This window comes from Canis lupus, chromosome 2, assembly GCF_011100685.1.
Source record: "Canis lupus familiaris isolate Mischka breed German Shepherd chromosome 2, alternate assembly UU_Cfam_GSD_1.0, whole genome shotgun sequence".
Classification (NCBI taxonomy): Eukaryota; Metazoa; Chordata; class Mammalia; order Carnivora; family Canidae; genus Canis; species Canis lupus.
Genome location: NC_049223.1, coordinates 39,661,120 through 39,682,542, shown reverse-complemented (window position 1 = coordinate 39,682,542; position 21,423 = coordinate 39,661,120). Strand labels below are relative to the sequence as shown.

At 46.6% G+C, this 21,423-nt stretch overlaps 1 protein-coding gene and 1 long non-coding RNA gene across 8 annotated transcripts in view; one reads left to right on the top strand and one right to left on the bottom strand.

Annotated features, from left to right (window-relative positions):
- Positions 1-21,423, bottom strand: part of SH3RF2 (SH3 domain containing ring finger 2) — a 133,964-nt gene that overhangs the window by 3,717 nt on the left and 108,824 nt on the right. For 3 of the 6 annotated variants that reach the window (XM_038530509.1, XM_038530508.1, XM_038530512.1), the window contains 3 exons: positions 19,824-20,077; positions 16,323-16,681; positions 13,389-13,697 (listed from right to left, as the gene is read on the bottom strand). In XM_038530509.1, coding sequence (XP_038386437.1) covers positions 13,422-13,697; positions 16,323-16,681; positions 19,824-20,077 — 889 coding nt within the window. In that variant the 3' untranslated portion in view covers positions 13,389-13,421. Of the gene's footprint in view, positions 1-3,393; positions 4,531-10,683; positions 10,816-13,388; positions 13,698-16,322; positions 16,682-19,823; positions 20,078-21,423 lie in introns of those variants that run through there. The other 3 variants (XR_005355496.1, XM_038530510.1, XM_038530511.1) reach the window with 3 other exon arrangements.
- LOC111092096 lies at positions 13,071-15,718 on the top strand. 2 transcript variants are annotated; one of them, XR_005355499.1, is made up of 4 exons: positions 13,071-13,296; positions 13,707-13,728; positions 13,828-13,948; positions 14,760-15,718. It is a non-coding gene; the product is annotated as an uncharacterized LOC111092096 (long non-coding RNA). The 2 variants fall into 2 exon arrangements; XR_005355498.1 differs by having other exon boundaries at positions 13,071-13,728.

Genomic DNA, 21,423 nt, shown 5'->3' with positions numbered 1-21,423 from the left:
TGGTTCTTAACATTACTAAGCCTTTTGGACAGAAGTCTTTCTTTTCATTTCATAGAACAGGCGTTAGTTCATCCTATTGGGAGGTACACAGTGTCTATTTCCCCACAGTGATCTGTGGTCTTTTGGTTAAAGTTTCTATTTTCCCCTTTGTGATTAATAAGTGTCCTGAGAGGAAATAATCTGAGCTCTTCAAGCTTTCATCCACTAATTTTAATATCTATTGATGATTCTTGCCTGAACCAATTACTAGTGTAGTGGTTGCCGAATGGTAATTTTTAAAAAATTCCATCGTTCCTTCCCCATTTAGTAGTTGGCACTCTACTACAAGGAAGAGCTTTTCCTTATATTCATATATCAATGGACTCAGGGCTTTCTATCTGATGCGAAAGATTATTATTTATTACTGCCCAAAATCTAATAATGGAGAAATGTCAGACAAACCCTCACTGAGAGAGATTCTATAGAATAAAAGGCCTATATTCTTCAAAATGTTAAGGTCATGGAAGACAGTGAAGCTTGAGGAATTGTTCCAGATTAAAAGAAACTAAATAGAGATGGTAATTAAATGTGTTATGTGGTCCTGGATGGGATCCTAGACATTACTTTTTTTTTCTGTGAAGGAAAAAGAGTAGGCATTGAAAACATCTCAAGATAATGAAATAAGATCTGTAGACTACTTAACAATTTTTTATCAGGGTTCACTTCCTGGTTTTGGTTATTGTTTTGTGGTTATGTAAGACCACATCCTTGTTTACGGTACACACTGAAATGTTTAGGCATAGATGGGCATTTGATCTTTGGCATATTCTCAAATGGTTCAGAAAAATTATATGTATAATTTACATTAATTTTTTATGTAATATTTAATTAATATATACTACATAAGAGAAAATCAAAACAAACATGGTAAGATGTTTTAGTATCTAGGGCGCCTTGCTTTGAAGGGTGTATAGGAATTCTTTGTACTATTCCAGCAGCATTTCTGTAAGTCTGAAAGCCTTTCAAAAATAAAAAGTTAGAATCCACGAGCCCCCGGAATTTCTCCAAGGCCTCAAATACTCTACTTGGATGACCAACTCAAGCTGCACGCCCACCGTCCCCACATACGTACCCAGTGTCCTCCTTGCCCTGACCAGCCCGCAGCTCCTTCTCCCCCCGAGCACTGAGTTCAGAAGGAAGGGCAGTAAGGGCTCGGGCTGACCTGTCCAGGCGAGGGCAGGCGGCCTGAACACCCACCACAGCTCTCCAAGGCTTGGCTGCTTGGCCTCTGGTCCTCCTGAGTGCAAGTGAAGCCCCAGCAGATCATGCGGAAGGGGGACAGGCTGCCTAAAGGCTGACGGGAAATTGGCTCAAGAGCGTTGAGAAAGACTTGCCTTCTGAAAGTCAGCCTCAGAGCCTGTCCATGAGTGAGTGCGTCCCCTGAAAACCCAGTAGAAGCGGACACGGGCAGGAGAGGGAGTCGGCCAGCTTTGCCCTGTTGCTTCCATCCAGCCTGTTGACTGCTTTCTTCTCCGCGGACTCCGGCTGATCGGACAGACCAGTTTTCTCTTTGGGGAAACTCCGACCATGATCACAGTTTGGTTTTCTGCAGGATGGTGTGGGGCCGATCTTGCCAGCGATTTATGGGAAACACGGAGACTTGCCCCCCAAGCCCTCACTCTCCAAAGGCAGGGCTCTGCTCCATTGCTAGAGTCCGTTCCCAGGAAGCCCGAGTTTGCAGCAGGCAGGTGCCTCCTTGAGCTCTCAGGGCCTGCGGATGCGATGCCCAAGGACTCCCTTGTGGACGTGCTCCACGCAGAGTCTCCAGGTGGCTGCTCCTGAGAGCAGCGGGAGAAGCCGGTGCGAACAGTCGAACAGTCTGTGATCGCTGGGTGTGGTCTGCCCCCCGCCGTGCCAGTTACACGGGATTTGCACTCATGCTCTTCGCTGCACACCACCAAACGCGGGCAGGAGTTTAGTCCTGCTGTTCGTGACTTTTTAGCCCTTAAAAGGGAGGGCACCTGCGTTGGATAGGTCTTGCTTCTCCACGTACCTAAGTTGGTGCCTGTGCCAGGGCTGGGCACGTGCCTTTGGGGATTTGGGGACAGGTCATTGTCACTTGGGCTCAGATAATGGCATGCTGTCATCCCCAAATCAGATGGGGTGTCGGCAGCTGGGAGCAGGACCCTCCGAGATGGAAGGCCAGGTTATCTGAGACAACTGCATCTGGATGGCAAGGGAGGAGTGGTGGTTGGTTTGCTCTTTTAACTGCATTTCTTGTGACGTGGTGTTTCCGAGGGGGAGCACAGGGGCAGGAAAGGAATAAGGAGGGGACTGCCAAGGGGAGGATGGCTGCCACATTAATCTGGCCTTCCAGTTTGTGCTAAGTGCTGGAGAAAAGAACTTCAATTCTAAGATCGACTGACATTCTACGAGGCCCCCGAAAATCCCATCAGTGGTGGGAGGTGTGACCTTACCTAGGGCTGCCACTGCATAGTCCTGGGCAGCAGCCCTTATTAGTGCTGTGTTGGTGGGCCAGGGTTTTAGGGCTAGGCAGGTAATAACTCTTTGTTGACTGAGCGCTCAGGAGAAAAAGTCTATTTGAAGTAGAAAAACCTGATGTCTACAGGAAAGCTTTTAGGTTTCATCTTAAATGAGGGGGCAAGCAGTCAGCAGCATTGACTGGAGTCAGAATGCCTGGGTTTAGCCCCCAAATCCACCAATTCCTGGCCCTGTGGAAGTTGTCTTATCTCTCTAGGTCTTAGTTTCTTTATCCGTAAAATGGGGATAGTATATAATAATAGTATTTACTTTGTGTAGTTGTGATGACACTTTTGAATCAGTAAATATAAGTAAAGCACATAGAATAGCGTCTGGCACAGAGTAGGGGATCTGTAATTGTTGGCATGAAACTATCAGGATAAATTAAAAGACCTCTTGAAGGCTATTTCTTGTGATCCTCCTTCTTGATTATCTCCAAGAATGGAAAACACCACAGGTGGAGACAGATCATTAAACAGGCTCATTGGCACTCATTGGATGAGTTTCCTTTGCCTTAAAGACCCAGATCTCTGTTCTCTCTATTGAGTTCTGACAATTTCCCGCACTAATTTAAAAATAAGGATAATAACAGCTGAGTATTTACTTTAGATGGTTGCTGTGAGATGGTCTCTCTTATTTTCCTCTACATTATATGGATGAGAAAATTGAGACTTGGAGAAATGAATGGACTAGTCCAAAATCACACAGCAAGTCACACCAGAGATACAAATCAAGTGTTTCAGTTCTGTAGCCTGGGCTCTTCCCTGCTCTGCCAGAGAAGGATTGGGCCTGGGGGTGGGGAGGAGCAGAGGGAAGAGATGGGAAGAAGGGAGGAGGAAGGAAGCTCCCAACTAATAGTGTTTTCAGACTAGGTGAGGGCTCATGGAAATTCAGTATGTAATTCGGTACGTACATCCTAATGACAATGAAGCAGATGACATGCCTGGACTACAACCAACCATCCTGACTGCTTTAAAAAAAATGACAGATTGCTTTGTGCTTGCCACACAGTCACTGCTTAAAAAGCTGGGAGAGCCAATCCCCTTGGAAGGTGTTCCGAGCCTACAGGCCTGGAATGCTAGGGCTTAGGCACAGCCCCTTATTTTCAAGAAGGGGAACGGGGCTGGAGAAAGGGCAGCCACTTGCCTCTATGCTGTGGCATCTCCCCGGAGCTCCTCCTGCCTATGAGGGTCCTTCTTGATAGGAACAAAGAAGATTGACCTATTCTTCCATTGTTGGTTCAACACATATTTATCATATGATCCAACCTGCTGGATAAATGAATGAATTTCCTGACGTCTGAGCTTGTTTCTGTTCACCTTGCCACACTGCATGTCTGGTTCCTTCTTGGTCTTCAATCGCAGTTCACATGTCACATCCTTGGAGAAACCTTTCCTGGCCATTCTACCTAATGTAGCCCGTCCCCCTCAGCCAGTCTTTGTCCAATCACTTTGTGTCCTTCATAACATCTGTCATGTAGAAGCAGTTTGCTTACCATTTGCCCGCCTTCACGAAGGCAGGAACTTTGCTTGCATTGTTCACTGCTGCATCCCAATGGTATGGCACAAAACCTGCACATGGTAGGTGCTCAGTCGGTATTTGTTGGATGGAAATAAACAGATAAATGAGCGAGGTGACACTGATGTCTACCAAGGAGGAAAATACTCTGTGACTTTAAATGGAGAAGAGTGAGAACTGGGATGTTGGCCTGCAGTCCCGTGGTCATCATGGTGTGTCTAGCAGTTGAACTCATTGGCACATGCATTTTCTGAATGAGGAAGTGTGCCAGGCACATTTAATTTCCGTTAATTGGCACCGGGGAGGAGGGCATTTTATCGAAATCACAGCCAGCTGGAAGCATGTCCGTGTGAGACCTCGCTGCACAGGACAGTGGACATTTCATCAATGCTGCCACCTTGTGAGGCTGCAAGTTCCCAAAGACGCAGCCCCAGTGTGCTCACTGGCTGGGCTCAGGCGCACTGACAGCCCTACACCTTCCATCTCCAACAGCTGAGGAGGCGAGGTGGTGGGGAAAATCACACAAGAAAAGACGGATGAGCATTATGGCATAAGGTGCATTTAAAATAACTGTCCTATGACCTTAGCCCCGAGCTGTTTACCAGCTTATGTGAAAAGTGGAGAGAACAGAAATCCGAGATTTCGAGTCTTGCAGAGCCAGCCCTGCTGCTTCCTTATGGTGACCCTAGACAAGTGCTTATCCTCCGAGCCCCAGTTGTTTGAGCTAATAAATAGGGGATCCTAACACTTAGCTCATGGAATTGTTGTGAGGATTCACAGAGAAACATGCATGTGAATAACCACGACGGCTACCACCACACAGCGTTTCCTACGTGCCGGGCGCCGTGCTCATGACTTTACGTCCATCTTCTCATTTCCTCCCTACCACACCTCTCAAAGAACTTACTTCAGGCATCTTGCAAGCAAGGGGACTAAAGACTGGGCAGATTAAATGACTTGCCCACTGTGGTGGCACAGGGAGGAAACGCCGAGCCTGGATTTGCATCAGGCCACCTGATGCTGTGCTCTTCACCGCCCTCTGAGTGACCCTCTGAGGGGTTAGCTCAGTACCTGGCATTGGGGACACATCTACCAAATGGCAGCCAGCAAGAGGCTGTTCTTATACTTAGCATTTCCCCTGCTCAGCTGCTTCCAAGCCTCTGGGTACCTGTGGACTCCTCTGACAGCTGTCCCTTGTAGGGCTCCTTGAGTGTGCCAGCATCTCCCTGCTCCCTTCACATGCCCTATAATCCTATGAGGTGCTGATATATTGTTTCCACTCTTCAGATGAGTCAAGAAAGTCTCAGGTTAGGTAGCTTGGTCCAAGATCAGAGCGCCCAGAAGACCAGGATTTGAACATGAGGACTTGTGATTCCAGCGCCCAGGTGCTTTCTCTCCACATGGCAAATGATGTTTCTCTGTGCTAACATCTTTTAGAAACTGCTTCTTGTCCTCGAAGCCCCCTGACAACTGAAGCACACCCTCATTCCTGTTCATTCCTGTTCATACGATAGAGCCTAGCTTCTTTATTGTACTTTCCAATCTTGAATTGTGCCTCCATATCCATTTATTGGTCATAACTACCATTTATTTAACACTTCACTGTACCCCAACAATCGGAGAGGTACATACATGATTTCATTTAATCCTGCTGAGAAACCTAGGAGGTGGAGGTTCTGATACCCATTTGACAGATGGAAAATGTGCTTAGGGAGGTGTTGTAACTTTAGTCATGTGCCACAGGAAATATAACTAGGGAGTGACAAAGCTGGGACAAAACCCCAGATGATTTGGTTCCAAAACCCATCACTCACCCGAGCAAGTATGTTATATCGCTTCTCCATATCTTATGAAGTTCTAGTGGATTGGGAACATAGCTGGTGTAGCTACCCCCAAATCCTTGTTGACCAAAGCTTTAAAATCTAGTCCTTTGTTCAAGGTCTCCATAATGAAGAAGTCCTAGGCTCTCAGAACTGCCAACATCTAAAAACAGCTTAAGCTTAAAAAAGAATCGAGCTTATAAATAGAATGTGCAGAATGGGATATTTGGAAATGTGGTTCTGATATCTAAATTTCCCTTCCAACCAGTGTCGCCCCTTCTGACTGACTGCTCTGTTCCTCGTCACGGAAGCTGGTGCTATCTCTCTCGAGCTGTGACTGACATGTCCTCTTCATGCAGGGAAGTTTTCCCAGCTCTCTCCTTGACAGAGATGTAAAACATCTCCCTGAGGAACTGGGAGTGGGGAAGGGCTGGGAATCGGGGGTGGCTACATTCCTTGGTAGGTGATACCGCTTTGAATCCTCTTTGGTCCTCCAGGTGTTTTTGCTGCCTCCTTACTTTTAGGTTCAAACTTGCTTTTGCTTTATTTGTGAAGGTCTCCTGAATGCCATCAGCTCTCACAATCCTCTTGGGTGGTTTGGGGAGTCACTGTTTTCATGGGGAGGGCATCAGGGTGGCTCTGGCCTCCAGAACACACGGGACCTCCAGCAATCAAACTCTGACGTCACAAATGTCCTTCATCAAATCGGTCAATCTAGCACTAATGCTAATAGCATTAACTGAGGATACACAAGATGGCTTTTGCAAATGCCTTTTGCCTTTCTCCCTGGGTCTTGGCTAGCATCCTTTTAGTCCTTACTGGGCCCTAGCTCTTGTCCATCCAGCAGTGACCCTATTTGCATAATTACCTTGCATCTGGGGGTATGTATTTACCCCTGAAAGTAATCGCCTTTGAACTTTGGATAAATACCAGCATGGAATACTGGAAGATGTTCTTGCAGTGCTCTCAAGCTTTCTTGTTCCCACAGAGAAGATTAAAGTGGAGGGTCATTTTGGAGATCATATCCCCCATCTTTTTGTCTCTTTTCTGTATCATTTAGAGTGAGTACAGGCAAAACCAGAAATAAACTCATGAAGAGGGAGAGATCTAGGGAATGCAAAATGACTATTGTGCATTGACGTCAATGATCCAAAACCACACTGTAAGCTTGGTTTACATTTTGCTTGGCTGTGTCTAGGTGCCCTTGCAGCAGGGGTACATTTGCTTTTTGGATATCTCTTTAGAGAACACTCTCAGTTACCTTCCTTTCCACCATGACTTCTTGATGACAAGACCCTTGTATTTTAATCTGGGTGGGCTGGACCCTCTGAAGTAAATCATCCTCTGTCCCTGTCCCCATCCTCATGCCTGTGATTTCAGAAGCACATACCCATTTGTCTATCCTCTCCAGCCTCAACCATGCTATTAATAGTTGCCATTGAACTAGAGGGATGTGGTGATTTAAGGTTAAGGTCTGGGCTTAGAGATTCTAGTCCTTGTTGCCTTAGACTGATCATTTGACCTCTGAACCTTAACTGTAATCTCTAAAACAGGATAATGCAATTCTTCCTCTCATGGGGCTGGACAGAATTAGGTGGCATAATGCATGTAAAGTTCTTGGTACATAGTAGGTGCTCAGTAAACGGTGACAATTATTGCTGGATGATGAGTTATACTTTTTTTTTTTTTAATTTAGTAGTCCCCTATCATCTCAAACTAATCATGAAACATTAAATAAAGCATTGCAACATGTGAATCTCAGTTTCTTGATCTGTAGTCAGAGGACAAGAACAGCTTTTCCCTGCAGACTTCACAAGGTTCTTAGCCGCCTGGAAAGCCCTATACTCAGTTCGAGCACAGCCACAAACCATATTTTACCTGTTCGTGAGCAGCATGATCTCTCTAAACAACTGTACTGGGAAGAATCATATAAAAATCCCTCTCAACTAGAACCTCTCAAAACCAGACATGCTGTACATCAAAATCTCAATTCCCAGCAATGACTCAAAGCCTTGGCATCCCAGTGACAGAGGCCAGATGGGAGTTCACATATTCGGCGGGGCTTCTATGGCCTCCGGTTGCAATATCTGCTCTGACTAGTGTTCACTGAGATCTATAAGCCGCACTGAAAATTCCATATGGTACATGTGTGGAAAACTTACAATGGGTGATAAGCATGGGGTTGAGGACAGTGGTTGTGAGGAAAGTGGGGAGGAGGGGAAGACTGAATGAGATTGGATGAAGCACACAGCAGGCTTCAATGGAATGGATTATGATTATTTTTAAAAAAGCTAGATGGTTGGTATATGGTTATTTCACAATCCTATATATATAGGATACACACACACACACACACACACACACACATATGCCATTGAATTAAAAAAGGGAGAAAGGCAGAAAGGAGCCCCCAAATCCAGTTAAAATTAATAAGAAACACCAGTCTGCGAGGCCCATATGGATTTTCTCTCTCCTGTGGAACGACTGAATCCCCACCATCTGTCACCGAGCTTGATCCAGAGTGGCTGATGGACAACTGGTGCTGAATGGATGGAGGGATGGATGGATGGATGGATGGATGGATGGATGGGTGAATCTGCAATGCTCCTTCATGCCCCCACCCCCACTACCTTTGATCCCACTTCTGCCCAATTCTATTTGTCAAAGGCAGAAGGGCTTCCTGAGAACATTTTGTTTCTGCTCTGGTCCAGGACACTATACTATGGCTTGATGGCTTGATCATTGAACATTGTTCTATTTCAAGCAAAATGTCCTTACAAGATTTATTCTCAGGGACACCGAGCTGCTATAGGTACCTTTGGAGCTAACTCCTGTCGTTGGGTCTTGCCTGCCCAACACATTCCCTGAGTGACTGTCATTTGTGGTCACCTGAGAGGGTGCTGAAAGTGCTAACATTCCCTTCCCTCAGCCAAAGGCAGAAACCGGGGTCTCTACTGTGAAGATGTAAACAAGAGAGGTGCCCATGGCAGCAGCTGCTGGCCCTGGGTTAGCTGAGCTTGCTCAGCACTTGCTCCCAGTGGAGAGACTTGATAGAACTTTGCTCTTCTGCCTGCCACAGCTGTTCACTTCCCAGGAAGGGAGTCCAGAGGCCATGTGGCTGGTCTGTATGGGCAGAGGAGGGCGAGAGGGTGAGGATCATGCCCACTCATCTTATTGCAACAAGCAACTTCCATATCTGCTTAACTGATGCCAGAGGAGCTGGGAAGCTCAAAGGCATTGCTGGTACCTGTGAAAAGGCAGACCAGTGAGCAAGGAACTGCCCGCCCTCCAAGTCAGCTCCTGTCCTGAGCCACAGGCCTGATGGAAGTAATTGTCAGGGGCTGAGCAGTGGCTCGGATGTGGGCTGGGCAGAGTGCTGGGCTGAGAGCAGTGCTCTTGGTCTCTGAAGGACGTCTCTGGGCCTTATTCTGTATAACAGGGTACCAGTCAAGATAGTCAACGACCAGTGTGGTGTAGGCACCAGCCAATGACAATGAAGGAGAGCTTTACTGCTGAAGGTCTCAGCTGCACATGGCCCGAGCCCTTTGGCTATTGAAAGGTAGAGTGATGGGGAGAACGTGGAGAAAGGGCCAGGGAGCAGGAGTGGAGAGACGCCTTGGGGAGCTCAGAGCATCCACTGTTCAGCTATCATAACAGGCGTTGTTCAATATATTGGCAACCATTGTGGATACATTTCCACCCTACTGTACAATACGAGAAAGACAGGTTTAGTTCTTATACATCAGGATCACTTTACGCTGACGACACAGATGCCTAGACCCCACCTTAAAACTACTGAATGATACTGTCAGGCCCAGACTAAGCTTACTATGCTCATGAGACCCAAGTGCCTGGATCAGCTGATTCTAAGGGTCTAGCTCTAATTTTCAAGGCATCCCTGAAGACTGTGCAGTGAAATATGGTACACAGACTCTAGGAGAACATGCCTAATTCAGGTGTAGGTCATGTGAGTGAGTGAAGCAGACTGGTGGGGCTGCAGCAAATTTAAGTATGCGTGTCCATCTAACTAAAGCTTGCCCCTGACCCAGTACCACTGCATTGCTTCTGTTTGGGAACTGCAGGCCTGGCATGGACAGATCTTCTGAGTTTTCAAGAGAAGCTGGAAGTCAGTGCACCATGTTTTTATTGAGTCAGTTTTTGATTTAGCCAACTCACAGATGGGGCACTGCTTTAAACTGTTTCTGCTCCAAAAGCCCTGTCTGTGGAATGATGGTGGGTAGAGGAGGTGTAGCTGGTCCCACATGAGAAAGGACATAGACAAGCTCTAGGTGCGGGTCCTGATGCTGCTTAAGGAGACCATTTCCTCAAGTGTGGCCCTAGGAGTCTGTACTCAGCTGATTGTGCCCCTCTGTCACCTCTCAGATGTCCCTCTTACCCCGCACTCCCCAATCAGAGCCTACCCTCAGCACCTTTCCTAGCCCTGGGATGCCAGGGGGCGATCATGAGGCAAAGAGGCACCTTCCTAGTGACTCTGAGTCTTGGCTGAGGGATGGAGCTCTCACAGGTTGGGATATTTGGCTTCAGATATGAGGTACTCAGTTCCACCTGGGATCTCTGGAATGTTCCACGAAGGAGTGGATTTCTCTAACTATAAGAGAACTTGGCTTGCTTGCTGCATTTAAATCCAAGTGCTAAATGCTTCTTTCTCTGCTTGGGATGCCCTTCCTCCACCCTTTTTCTATCTGACTCCTTATTCATCCTTCAGGACTCAGACTACCCTGTGCTCTGACCTCTGTGATGGGGCAATATTTGTTTCGTTTTAGCACCACTGTCCTGGACATGCCATTCCTTTAGTCTTTCTTACCTGGAATGTCAGTGGCCTGTTTCCTTAAAAGCATTCAAGTCTGACATGTGTGAGGTGTGTACTATGTCACTTCATAATATTATGTCAGTTAATCCTCACGATAGCCCAATGAGACTGGCACAATTATCATTCCTATAGAAGAAAACAAAGCTCAGAAAGGTTAAGTGACTTACCTAACATCACATGGCTAGCAAGTGGAAAATGGGGATTTGAACTCAGTCTGCATGTAGCAGAACCTGCATTTGCTACCATTGCACTATGTCATATCCCTGCAGTTGGAAGCCAGTGGTCTGGGTTCAAGGATGGTCCCTTAATTCATAAAGCATAGTCCCATGTTGGGCTTTGAAGTCAGACAGCTTGAACTTGGTGCGTAGGCAGCTGTCAAAACCACTCTGCTACTATCTGTGGTTACCCTGTGGGCCTGTTTCCTTGGCTCTGTACTGGGGACTATTTACAGTTGTCTTATGAGGTTACACCAGACATTATAGGATAGGATGTATCTGTTGTCCTCACTGCAGTGCCCAACACATGGGAATTGTCTGAAACCCATTGGTGGAATAAATGATTGGAGGTGCCAATGAGTTCCAACTTTTACTTGGATAAAACACTCTCTTGCTCCTTTCAAATCCTCCTATGATTCCACAGAGATGGAGTTTGGTTGGAGAGGGACTAAGTGTGATGCTGGGTGTTAGTGAAGAGTCGAATGGGGGTAGCAAGCCTTTGGAGTTGTTTACATTTCTCAAAAAGACTACCCTATAAAGGCAGTGGGCAACTGGAAGAATATTCTGTTTTGTGTGGAAGGCAAGGACTGTCTTCATTACTCTTGTACACACAATGCTTGTCAACTACACAGTTAAAAATTAACTGGATCCACTGCTACTGAGGCACAGTCTAAATATTTGCTTGGCTGGTCATATCATGTATCTGCCATTCTGGGTGTAGATTGCTAAACTCATAGAGGGTGTTCTTTTGAGTAAAGCAGCAGCTTACGAACTTGACAAATCATAGGATGCCTCCCTGTCCTTGTGACTTTGTCCTAGTTCTCCATCTGGATAATTATATTCAGCTCAGTGAGGCAAGGAGTTGGTCATGTTCATTCTTTGGAGCAGATAAGGGTGATATCTCACAGAAACACTAGAACCTGTTACCATGTTGGCTCTACCAACCCCAAAGTTCTGACACCTGAGCAGTATTCCTTGGCAGGATTATGGTTTTGCTTTCATTTTATTAATATCCAGAAAAGTATGTGGACAGTTCAGTTTGCCAAGTGCATGAATGTGTGTGTGTGTGGGGGGAGGGTATGTAGAAGATAAATATTTTTAATCTCAGGATTTCAAGAACTGTCCAGGAAAAAGGTCTAATTAGACCTGCCTTGTTTTTTCTAATGACACCCAGGCTTAGTGGTAAATGGCATTTATGCACTAACGTGCTCACCCTGATGGGCATGCAATAAAAGTTAAATCACAGCAGTCAGGTCTAATGAGAATTAATGGGTTGTCTTACAACACTGCCTCAGCTCTCCAGGGTGCCCCCTCAGCCTTGTTTATATGGCGCTTGCTTCAGCCCCATCTCTGTGGGGTCACCTGGTTTTGCAGGCTCCATCCTTCTGTCCCCACTTGTCAGGAGTGTCGAAGTCACTCTTCTTCCCCTTTTGTCTTCTTCCTTGATACCCCCTGCCCTGTCTTTCTCTCTCTCACACACACTCCCAGCTTCTCTCCACCCTCCCTCTTCTCCTCTGTGTCCCCTTCCCTCTCCAACCTTCTTGGCCCCATCCCTGTAAGACCAGCTGTCCTCTAGGAAGTGTCCCCAATGCAGCCTTGCACTGGCATCTTCTCCTTTACCTTACTACCCTATTCCACAACCCAGTGAAACAGCTAGTCTATCCCAAATAAAAGAGACAGTAAATAATGTCATAATGCAAATAAAATATACATCTAAACTCACACTCCTTACACAGTTTTGAAGCACGCTGTGTTTTCTTGGGGAAGTCAGACTAGAGCCAGAATGAATGAATTACCCCTAATTCCATACAGGACCTTGCCTGCAGCTCTGTATTTCCTGCCTATCTATCATGTAGGATTATATGTGGGAAAATAGACTGAGAAGTTTAAAATATGATCATAGCTTTCTCTCTGACCTTCTTGTTTGGACCAAATCCAATAAGCTGACTCCTTTTGGTTTTAGAGGATTCTCAGAATGATCAGAGTATCCATCACACATCCTTCCCCAGATTCCTCCTTTGCAGCAAGGATTATGACTCAGTGGAGGGAACACCATGGCAGTCACTGGTGGCCAGTGTTGGGGCTCCAAAAGATGGCAGAAGCCGTTTTGGTGCTTGTTCAGAACAGGGTGATGAGGTCAAAGAAGGAATGCCAACATTCCGACCATTGTGACACCCATGGCTGAAGCCCCATTTAGGGCACCACAGAAATTCTACACAGAACACAAGGGATGAGGCTGCACACTCCATTCTGGGGAAGAGGGCAGCCAAGACTGTCTCCCACTCTTTGGTCTGAGTAGTGGCCTTGCATCAAATCATTATGTTCATAGGCCACATGCTTTATCTTCCCACCTAGGACATGGATCCTTGCTCACCCCTTTCCTTTCCCAGAGGTAAAATGGACAGAACGAGGACCCGTGTTTGAGTACCCAAAGAATGGCAGGACTCCCTCAGTGGAGGCAGACTGTATTTAAATGCAATTCACCTCTTTGGGGTCTGAGAAAAGCCACCTGTAGATTCATTTGCTGGGGAACACGGTCTGTATGGCCGAGGCAGCGGGCACCGGGGTCATGGTCTTGCCCAAACTTGACTTCCTTCGGAGGTCTGTTTGCTGTCCAGAATGGCAGCCGCTTCGGTGGGCGAATAGGACGGTCATCTCTGGGCCTGAGGGGGCTGCTTCAGGCTGGGACCCCTTCAGGGTGGCAGGCTGTTCAGGCTTTCCTGAGGTGGGATGGGAGGTGTACTGCTTGGCAGGAGGAGGGCTGTAATTCTGAAATCTCACGGTTTTGACTTGCTGCAAGAGAAAGGAGAGCAAAAGGACCCAGGTGAGGTGGAGCTGTGCTGTTTTCCCTGGGACTTGACTCATGCTCTTGCTCAGTACTTGTCCCTGCTTAATAACCCTCATTTCTGTGTTCACTCCGCAGAGATCTGTGTCTGCTCTGAGGGCCTACTATGCATCATGCTGTGAGGTGCCATGAATCCAAGAGCAGACAAAAGTGCCCCGACAGACAGATGGGTTAAAACAAGTGCTGTGCTGGCCAAAGTGTAAGATGCTAGGGGTGTGGAGTGCGCTCTCACTGTAGCTGCAATGGGGCAGCCAGGGAAGGCCTCCTCGAGGCAGAGCTATTTAAATTGAGAACTGAAAAATGGGAAATCACCTAGGAGAAATGGGAGAAAAGGGCCGAAGCCAGAGGCTGTGGTCCCCTCTGGAAAGTACAAGAGGTATGCCTTCCCTCTCTCCTCTCCACCTGCCATTAAGGCCTAACTCCAGGCCCACCTCTTCTGTGAGGCACCTCTCTACCTACTCCAACTCAAAAGTTTCTTTTCTTTTCTTTTCTTTTTTTTTTTTAAAGATTTTATTTATTTATTCATGAGACACAGAAGGAGAGAGGCAGACACACAGGCAGAGGGAGAAGCAGGCTCCATGCGGGGAGCCTGATGTGGGACTCGATCTCAGGACTCCAGGATCACGCCTGGAGCCAAAGGCAGATGCTTAACCACTGAGCCACCCAGGCATCCCTCAAAAGTTTCATAATGGCATTGTATCCTCAGAGCAGAATTCCCAACCTGGACACCTGGTGGCATGATTTCATCTGCAGGATGTTTGAGAGTTTGACTTAGTTGCCAACACATAAGAATCAGGTGATGGCATTTAAAAATTAGGACTTCGTATGTCTTTTAAAAAAATTCAAAGATCTGGTGCATTGAGGTCTGTGCCCCATCCTGGCACCAGCTGCCTGGCTCTGATGAGCAGGTCCCCCTTTCCACGGGAGGCATGGTCTCCTGTCCTCAAGCCCTTCTCTCTCTCTTTCTTTCACCTCTCCATGCCTCTTCTATCTCTATTTTGTACCAACAGGTATTTGCTTGAGCACATCTCTGACTGAGGGCTTAATCGTGTTCTGTGCTACTGTTTAGAAATCGTTTGCTTTCCATGGAATTGGATCCTAGTGTCCCCCACTGAGAATGTGAGTGTCTGCGTACTTGGGATGCTCTCTACATCTTGCAGAGGTCTGGGCACTTATTAAATGCTGATTGTTCAGGGCTGTTATCTAACAGCCTGTGGTAAGGGCAACTGGGGGCTGAAAACTGGAATCTGAATACTAAAATTCAGAAAAACAACCCCTAACGTATATATAAGCCAACACTAACTGTTTCCAAATGCCTTTTCTTACATGCTGATAGCTTAGCATGAAGAGCATGAGTTTTTCTATCAGATATGGATTCTACTGCAGACACTGCCATGTGTCAGCTGTGTGCCTTTGGATAATGTACCGTAACTCCTTCCACCTCCATGTCCTCATTTTAAAATGAAGGTGACAGTAATAATACCTCCTTGTTGAGAATAATAGTATCTACTTCAGAGGGTTACTGTCAGGATTAAGTGAGGTGAGACATGTCAAGTCCTCAGTACAGTGCCTGCCAGGTTGTTAGCACTCAGTAAATACTTAACAAAGAAGAAGAAACCATACTGTCTTTCCTTTTGGGATGGAATTGGTAATGGTGCTGTGTTGACAGTGGTGATGATAGTGGTGATGATGGAGACAGTGGTGGTGGGGATGGTGGTGGTGGTGGTGATAGTGGTGATGGTCATGGTGGTAGGGATGATGGAGATGGAGATTGTACTGAGGGTGATGGTGGTGGTGGGGATGCTGGTAGTGGTGATTGTAATAAGGGTGATAGTGGTAGTTGGGGTGATGGTCAATAAACTAAAAACTAACAATCACCTAGTCTTCTTAATGTCACCTTTATCTTACTGTTCCTTTGGCCTCAAGGATATTATTGAGAACCTAAGATTTTAACAAGAACTCAGGTCTCTAGTGGGAAAAGCCCCGGACTAGAAGGTTAAAGATCTGACCTGTCATAGAGGTCATAGTAAAAGTCAGTTGTTGGCGTCATTATAATTCGGTGTGACCTTGAGAAATCACTTAAATTCTCCTGTGTCTCAGTTTCTCTTCTATATCACGAACCCTTGTGTAAGCACTTTACACATCTTCTCTCATTTCATCTCCACATCAATCCTATGTGGCTGTTACTATTCTTACTGCTATTTTATAGATTAGGCAAAGGAGTCTTGGGAAAGGTTAAGTGTTTTGGCCAAGTCACCAGATAGCAAGCAGTTGATCTGGAATTCAGATCAAGATATGTCTGATGCCAAGGCCATGCTTTTTCCAACTCACCTTTGGGCTTCGAAAGAACTATGTATGAAACTCAGGAAGCATAAATGAGATCCAGTAGCACATCTACAGAGGGTGTGAGTGGTCTGGGGATGTGTGTGTGTGTGTGTGTGTGTGTGTGTGTGTGTGTGGAGCACTGTGTGAAATGAGGCTGCAATTTTGATTCATTGTCCACTAACCTCAGAAGCTGGGACACTGTGCAAAATAGGTGATACCCAGCCCCCCTAAAGTCACTTCACTCCTACCTTTTCAATGCCGTTTCTTGAGTTTTCTGGTTTCACCAGGATTGATGGTGGGGCAGATGCAGGTGGTTTAGGTGGAGGCTCACTCTTGATGGGGATTTCCTTGCCTTCCATGATGAGGGAACTGGCTGCTGAGCGGATCCTGGTGTCGCTGCCCCTGCTGACGCACGTGAGGGCAGGCTCTCCAGTGGGAGTGGGCTTAGGTCCCAGCTCTGCCACCACTGTTGAAGGTGAGGAGGGGACCCCCTGTGGCTGGTGGAACTGGAACTGCTGAGGCCGAACGACCATGGTGGGATTGTGTCTGAGGGAGCCCACCACAAGGGTGGGGATCCCTGACTGGGCAGGTCTCTGCAGGGATCCATCTGAGGAATTATATGACACAGATATCAGCATCGGGGGCTGCTGACAGCAGGTTGGGTTGGGGTTGTGCAAGCCATGTGTCCTGATATCCCGGAATAGTTAAGTGCTTTCCTAACTGGAGTGTACTCACATTCTCTCAGAGTCTTTCAGAGGTGACCTTATTCTTTTTTTAGTGCTGTTTGCTGATGCTGGCAGGAAGTATCTGCCTAGGCGAATGTTTGGTGGGGCAGGTGGGGGGGGAGTGCTGTCAGAAGGTATATTGCTTCCATTTGCCTCCGTTCTCCCTCACACACATGCACACATGCACTCCTACTCTCTCACTTCAGAACTAGGGTTTGGAAAGTGAAGAAGACAAACCTAAAGAGATGGCTCCACAGTGGGAAGCCAACAGAGAGGTATGCAAACCAGAGAGGAAATGAAGGACTGGAGACAGAAAGAGATAGAAGAAATTGAGAAACAGAAGAGTCAGTCAACGGGGAGGGATGTGAGGGAGAGACAGAGGGAAGCAGAGAGGATGGGAGGGGGCTCTGACCAGTTATTGGGAGACAATTCTAACAGAAGCTGTAGGCATGTGGCAGTGGGGTCCCTTTTGTTGGGGGCCGTGGGGAAGAAGGGTAAGTGGAATTAAGGGAGAGTGTTGTTGCAGGCAAACATGACACCACATGGAAGCACATTTGGAAAGGTTTGGATTATGTGTGGATGAGCTTTGCAAAGTCCTTTGACAGAGGTTCTGGAATCAGACTTACTCCCAGGGAGCCTGGGACAAGTCAGCCACATCACCTCCCAGCATCTCAGCCCCTCATGTGTAAACCAGAGGTGACAGCAGCACCCTACAGGGCTGCTGGGAGGCTTACATTTTATGATGAGTGCAAAATGTGAGGACAGCGCCTAGGGATAAATGCTCCATGTTTGTTAGGTCTCATTACTTTTGGGTAAAGGATAGCAAACCCTACAAATACACAAGGCTCAGGAATGTGATTTTATCACTTTCTTGAGCTTTATTTTGTTTTGTTAACTGAGATGATCCTCTTTCAGTAAGAGGAAGTCATTCCTTACCCTCAAATTCTCTGGAGGACAGGAGGCCCCCATCCCTTGGGCCTCCATCCTGTGTGGGACCAGGGGAACACTGGGGACTTCAGTGCACTCTGGGGGAGGGGACAGGAGACACACTCCTGAGAAGCTCTGCTGTCCGCTTCTCCATAAGGGTTTCCCAGCATTTAGGGAGCCATCAGTGACATTCAGTCAGGGATGTGAGTCCTTTGTGATAGCCTGTAGACATGTGTGCAAATCAAAGTTATCCGTGTCCAGCACGGAGGGCTGCGTTATGACTGTTTGTCAAGCCAGATGTGAATGTGAAAAGCAGAACGCTCACTAAACACAGTCGGTGCTCTCAGCTGCTGTGAGCAAGCCAGGCGCCATTTACACAAGTCTGCCCTTTCAATGTAGACATTTATTTTTCCACTGACAGCCCTATGAGGTACACAGTCAATTCTCCTGTCATTTCTCTTTGCTGTGGGGAGATTGATAGGTTGGCCAGCCTCACCTTGGGGAAAGGGAAAGTGAAAGCCTTCGGGACCTGAGAAAGTCAAAGCAGCCCTGGGCAGACATGTCCTTAGGCTCCTGGAAATGTGTGAAAAATCGGTTTTATGCCTCCTCTATTTATCTTGTTGGCTTCTCATTTCCAAGAGATTTAGTGCTTTCTTATCACATGAGCATACAGTGCAAGCAATCAAAACTTCAAGCCAGTCAAGATCTCTGCCAAGGTAGAGAAGGAGTGTGTGAAAGGAAACGTGAGCAACTGCCAACAAGACACAATTCTCAGCACTCCTAAGTGGTCTAAACCGAGTGTGAACATGTCAATACTGAGTCAAGTTCACACACTGGATGGACCAAAGATGACCTGCTTGGTTGTTGCAGCAATGACAGTATTGACAAAATGATCACCCTATGCAGACAGTTATGGTTTCTTGAGACTTACTTTGTGCCATCAGTCTTACATGGATTACTTTGTTAAATCTACACAATAGCCCTGATGAGGTAGGTACTAAAGAGGTCCATTCACTTGCCCAAGGCTGCTGTGGTGGGATTATTTAGTACGTGTTTGTGTGTGTGTGTGTGGGGGGGGGAAGGTGGGGGCAGGTCAGGAGGGAGGAGGAAGGAGGTGTGTGGTCAGGTAGAGGCAGCACAGTGGGAATGGTGGCCAAGCAGGTGGTCAGGTGAAGGCACTGGGAGAGGGTGCAGCTAAGACTTTGTTTGAATTTTCTTGGCATGTTTTCCTATGTGGCAGGAAAACTGTCCCACATGTTACCTTCCTGCTTTGATGAGTTGTACTGCATTTTAATATTTAACCATCTTTTAAGATGGAAGAGAGACTGCACAGCCCAGTTTAAAAGAGAGGATGCAGAATAAACCAAATTTACTTTGTTTGCCTCATGGTCTTCAAGAGACATACACAAATGTAGAATCTTCATGTTTTGTAGAACAATGGGTTTCAAACACTTTTCAAAATACCTGAAGATGAAGTCTTAGGTAGAAATTGCAGTATGTTAGGAGATAAAAGTATTGCTATGTGAGCAATGTGGATGTTCTACAGGTAAAAATAAAAGCAAGATGCAGACAGCTCAGTAGGTATGATTACAGGGTACTATTTATGTATGTGGAAGAGCACTTGGGACAGGGGTTAAGGATATGAAGACTTATTTTTATAGAATATAATTTATTTTAGTTAAATAACTAAGCAAGATTTAGGGGCTCAGAGAATTGACTCCTTAACCCTCTTTGCCTCCTCCTCCCCATCCTTCCCATGTTTCCCTTTTGGCACCGCTGAGGTGTTCCCTGGAGCATAGTTTGAGAAGCACTGACCCAGCAAGTACTTTGCTTATTCTGTCCTAACTAAAGCCAGCTTCCACCTTGGCTGTGCTCTCATATGTTGGCACCAGGGCTGCTATCATCCCAGCCATTCAGTGTACAGGTATGGGGTAACCAAGGGCAGTGACCTTAAGTTGGTCTGGCTTCATCCAGTAAAACCAGTCACTATTTGGGAATCAAAAGCACTCTTTACAGGAGCATATTTTAAAGCCACTATTTCGTTTTTGCAAAAGGTGTAAAATCAGATCCCCTCACTACTTAGCTCAAGGCACGTACCTCTCTGCCACCACTTACTCTTTCTCATGCTGCTCCGCCCGGATTTCCGAAGAGAGCCCTGTCCTAAAGTCCCCGGGTTGGCTGTGCTCCTCACAGGGTTGACAATGGCAGTGGGCACAAAGACGGACTTGAAGGGACGGTTCTGCCGGGGATCACCTTCTGAAATGCTGCCTTGGGAGGACACAGAGGAGTTGGATAATGTCCATGTGGTGTAGAGACCAGGACTCCGAGAATCTGGAAAACTAGATGTCTTTCTGGTTGTTGCAAGCATTTTAAAGAGAAGAAATAAAGAAAAGGCTCAGTTAAGAGTCCTATTTTAAAAAACTCTCAGTTCTCAACCACATACTAAATGTGGCCTCTCTCCACCCTCTTCCTACCCATTTATACTCCCTTTATCAACCACACAGGCTTAACTAAGTAGGCCTCACCTCCTACAGCTGAGGCCCTGTGTGGGTGTGCTGGGGGCAGGGACAGGGTCTCATATTGGGGCCCTGATGGAACAGGAAGACTTGAATTTTGTCATTCTTCACACCAGCTCTGATCACTCCTGACCCCATGGGTTCAGAGCATAAGATCTTGTATGTGTTCAACTTGCTTTGCAGTTCTGATTTTTCTTTTTTTTCCTTCCTTCCTTCCTTCCTTCCTTCCTTCCTTCCTTCCTTCCTTCCTTCCTTCCTTCCTTCCTTCCTAGCTTTCTTTTAGAGATCAAGAGATCGAGAGAGAGAGAGCACAAGAGAGAGCATGAGGTGGGGAGGAGCAGAGGCAGAGGGATAAGCAGACTCTGTGCTGAGTGCAAAGTCCAATGCAGGGCTCCATCCCACGATCTTGAGATCGTGACCTGAATAGAAATCAAGAGTCAGAGGCTTAACTGACTGAGCCACCCAGTTCTGATTTCTTATTCATTCAATGACTTTTCCACTGGATTCTAAACTCTTTGGAGGAAGAGATTTTATATGATCTCTTTTATATCCTCTGTGTTCTGCATATACTGCTTATTAACAAATGTTTGTTGAATGGCTTCCACGATCCTTTCAGCACTGATGCCAGTCATTTGGGCTAACATATTTTGAGCACTTACTGGATTCTGGGCATTGGGCAATGCTTTGCCCACGTTACCCCATGGGTTCTTCACAACAGCCTTCTGAGGTAGGTACTTTTAGTGCCATTACTTTATAGATGAGAAAACAGACTTGGAGTTACTTGGCCAACCAGCTACTAGACCTGATATTTGAATCCAAAACCAGGCTGGCTTCTGCTGTACCACTGGAACTGTTACCACTATCTTACCACTGAGCACACCCCATCTTGGCTGGTAGGAGCCTTCATTGTTTAGGTAGCAAGGAGAACACTGCATTCTGCTTGAAAGAAATAAACTAAAGAAGGGGGTAGGACCTACACATGCCTTCAGAAGACTCCAATTTTTCAGCCTTGGGCTGAGTTTTAAGATTAGTATTAAAATCTTATAGAACAAAAATCTCTAGTCCGTTGTTTCCAGCTTGTTACTCCCTGAACCCCATGGGGAATGGCTGCCATTTTACATGCCCTCTTGCCCTTTTACTAATCCTACCCCAAGATCACGGTCCCTACTGAGCAGTCGATG